Source organism: Tupaia chinensis, unplaced genomic scaffold (genome assembly GCF_000334495.1).
Source record: "Tupaia chinensis unplaced genomic scaffold, TupChi_1.0 Scaffold138665_1, whole genome shotgun sequence".
In the NCBI taxonomy this organism is placed as follows: Eukaryota; Metazoa; Chordata; class Mammalia; order Scandentia; family Tupaiidae; genus Tupaia; species Tupaia belangeri.
This window is the reverse complement of record NW_006198557.1, coordinates 1,741,983-1,745,850: the sequence shown is the minus strand read 5'-3', so window position 1 is coordinate 1,745,850 and position 3,868 is coordinate 1,741,983. Positions and strand designations below refer to the sequence as shown.

The 3,868-nt window shown below is 41.2% G+C and overlaps 1 protein-coding gene across 1 annotated transcript; it reads left to right on the top strand.

The window, feature by feature from the left end:
- The first annotated feature begins 211 nt into the window (after positions 1–211).
- On the top strand, positions 212–1,141 carry LOC102469245 (olfactory receptor 7D4). Its single transcript, XM_006161576.1, has one exon. The coding sequence runs from the start codon at positions 212–214 to the stop codon at positions 1,139–1,141; it is 930 nt and encodes a 309-aa protein (XP_006161638.1).
- The last annotated feature ends 2,727 nt before the right edge of the window (positions 1,142–3,868 follow it).

Here is a 3,868-nt window from a genome sequence, read left to right as displayed (position 1 = left end):
TGATTTATAGTGATTAAATGCATAAAATAAAAAATATAATAATAATATAGAATGAGCTACCACACAGCTGAACAAATCACTGTTTGAAGGACTCAAATAGCGGGTGAAAGACGTCCACCTGAGGGGGATCTTACAAAGTAAGAACTAGCTGAGATGCAGTTGGCTGTCACTGGGTGTTGCTTTTGTCTCCTTCTTCAGCAGACACATCTACATGGAAGTAGAAAACCACACAGAACATTCAGGATTTCTCCTTTTGGGCCTCTCAGGGGATCTCAAGCTGCAGCCCCTTCTCTTTGGGCTGTTCCTGTCCATGTACCTGGTCACCATGTTGGGAAACCTGCTCATCATTCTGGTAAAAATACACCTGCACACCCCCATGTACTTCTTCCTCTCCATCCTGTCCTTTGTAGACATCTGTTTTGTCTCCACCACCATCCCGAAGATGCTGGTGAACATCCACACACACAGCAGAGACATCTCCTATAGAGGGTGCCTCACTCAGGTGTATTTTTTTATGATCTTTGCTGGTATGGACAATTTCCTACTGACCACAATGGCCTATGACCGATATGTGGCCATCTGTCACCCCCTGCACTACACGGTCATCATGAACCCCCGCCTCTGTGTCCTCCTGGTTCTGATGTCTTGGTTTGTCATTATCTGGGTTGCCTTGGTTCACCTTCTACTAATGATGAGGTTGACCTTCTCTCGAGGCACTGAGATTCCCCATTTCTTCTGTGAAGTGACGCAGATTCTCAAGGTGGCCCAATCTGATACCCTCATCAATAACATTTACTTGTACGTGACGACTGCTCTGTTAGGGGTGTTTCCTGTTACTGGGATCCTCTACTCTTATTCTCAGATTGTCACCTCCTTAATGAAGATGTCCTCCACTTCAAGCAAATATAAAGCATTTTCCACTTGTGGGTCTCACCTCTGCGTGGTCTCCTTATACTATGGAACAAGTCTTGTAGAATACTTGAGTTATACTGTGACCCACTCTTCCCAGAGGAGTTCCATTGCCTCAGTGATGTACACTGTTGTCACCCCCATGTTGAACCCCTTCATCTACACCCTGAGGAACAAGGATGTGAAGGGGGCCCTGGGAAGACTCTTTAGCAGGGCAGTCTCTTGTCCATGATGGATCACTGACCTCAGAACCAAGTAGACATTGTGAGCTCCTGTAATAATTGTGGATTTAAATATCTTGACCCTTTTTCTCTCCTAAAATAAACACACTCCATTATTCTCTTCTCAAAGTGTCTGCGGCTTTGATTTTTATTATTATTATTACTACTTCGTTTAATCACTATACATGTTTACAGAATACAAAATGAATTTCCCCAGGATGAATATGGAAATAAATAAATAATTCTTTTTTAAAAAAAGAAGAAAAAGAAAATAATCTTTAAAAAAAAAAAAAGAATCTTATTCTCCTATACCAAAGTGTCTTCTCCACCCTGAGAATCTCATCAAGAGATGAAAAATATATGGGATCAGCAGATGGCAGAATGGTTACGTCACTGGACTCCCATGTAGTTGACTGCCGTTCAAGTCCCGGACCCGGCTATGTGAAAATCATGCCTGACGCGTGTGCACATGTGCCCAAAATCTCAAGAGGAGATCGGATGAGAGGGGATTGTGGCATGGCCATCCCCTTTAGGGGGTGATTTCTCACCTTCTATCTCTCTCTCTCTATCTCTCCAGCAAGCACACGTGCCCTATAGCAAAAAGTCTCTCAAAAAAATAGATGAGACCATAAGATCTTCTACTTATGGTCTCATTGGTCTATAGGCACTCATGCTCTTTTTATTAATATATTACAAATTAATGACCTGTTTCAAGTGATCTGGGATCACGGAACCATAATCAGCCTTATAATTTTCCAGACCATGAGTCAGCAAGCGGTATGTTGGTTAAGGTGCTGGACTCTCACATGGTCTACCACAGTTCTAGTCCCGGACCTGGTGGCATGAACATTATAACAAAGAAACAGAAAAATAAATAAATACATGTATGTTTTTAAAATAATGATAAATAATTTTCCAGACCAGGATGGACACAGGTGACTGAAACAGTGGAAAGTGGAACCACAGGTAAGGGGATACAACTGTAATAGGAAAAATTGTTGGGTCCTCGGAAGAGTCATGGTGCATTTTTACATAGAAAAACATACACAAATACGTCATGACTTTTCTGACAACCCAATAGAAGCATAAATAACAAGAAAAAGGGAGGCATGGTTCTTTTGCAATGGTAGAAACCAAGAGGGCTCATCACTAGGAGACCTGGGTGATGGAAAAAGAAGGAGCAAAGGATGTACTGATGTAGTACATTTAATCCTGGAGCAATTATTTCTTAAATGGGGGGTCCAGAATTAATTAATGTTTAATAGATTTCGGTGCACGCCTGATGTGTGTGTGTGCATGCCCCAAATCCCAAGAGGTGGTTGGAAGAGAAGGGATTGCCTTGTGGTCATACTCCCAGGTGGGGTGATTTTTTGCTTTCTGTCTCTCTGGCAAGTCCAACTGCCCTATAGTAAAATAAATAAATAAATAAACTCTCAAAATGATTTTCAGTGTACATGTCTTTCAATTCCTTTCAATTTACTCCTAAATATTTTATTTCATTTGTGTCAGTTTTTATAAATAGCAGTATGGATTGCCTGATTCAGTTGTGGTTTTTGTTGTTCTTGTCTTTGAGAGATTTTTACTACAGGGTACATGTGTTCACTGTAGAGACAAAGACAGGAAGCAAGAAATCACAACCTGGAGGGATGGCCTTGCCGCAATCCCTTCTCTCCCATTCGCTTCTCAGAATTTTTGGCATGCACACACACACAAGCCTGGCATGATATTCAAGTCTTCAGGTCTAGGATTCAAACCACAGTTGACCACATGGGAATCCAGCACCCTAGCCACTATGCCACCTGTTGGCCCCCAGCTATGTTTTTAAAAAAGTATTTTTGGAGGTTTAGATACTATACTTTTTTCTTTTTAAAAGAATGTATTATTTATCTATTTATTTGCTGTGAGCTTCAATCCACTGGGTGTGGAACTTGAACCTCAGTCAGCCATGTGGGAACCCAGTACCTCAACCACCATGCTATCTGCTGGCCCCTGGACAATGTACTTCTAACTGATGGTCTACAATTGGTTTGGAGCTGTATTGTTATCTTCTGTGCTACCCAGTCATCATGAATACCAGCATCTGTGAATTGCTTGACATGGTGTATTTTTTGTGAGTCTTTTGGATTCCCAGTTTTATTGACTATAGGTGTCTTCTGGAAAAACATAAAAATATCACATTTTTTGTGACTTTCTTTAACACTTCAACCTTACAGTTCAACCAATAACATATTAACATATTTTTGGTGCCATCTTTGGTGGTATTCTAATCTAGATCCATTGCTTTTATACTCAAATAATTTCCTTCATACTGAGGAGTCCCATTACAAGGTGGGAAATGCAAAGACTTTTTTCACCTGTGAATCTCACTTGTCAGTTGTTTTCTTATTTTTTGGAATAGGACTTGGTATGTATCTTCATTTGTCCCACATTCCACCATGAAGGATACAGTGGCTTTGGTGATGTACATCTCTTATTTTTTCTTTTGTCAGATTTTGCTGTGGGGTGCATACACTCACCAGAGAGAACCAGAGCCTGAAAGAGAAAGAAAGGGAAAGTGAGAAATCACTCCCAAGGGAAGATGTCTCCTTGGGGTTATGGTGTGACCATGCTCCATTGTACGAGCATGTGTGTGTGGAAGGGATGCTTTCTCTCACTCTCTCTTTGGTGAGCGCGTGTCTTGGTTATACATTAGACCCACCTGAGAGCTTTTAAAAATCGTACTCAGGGGCCAGCAGGTG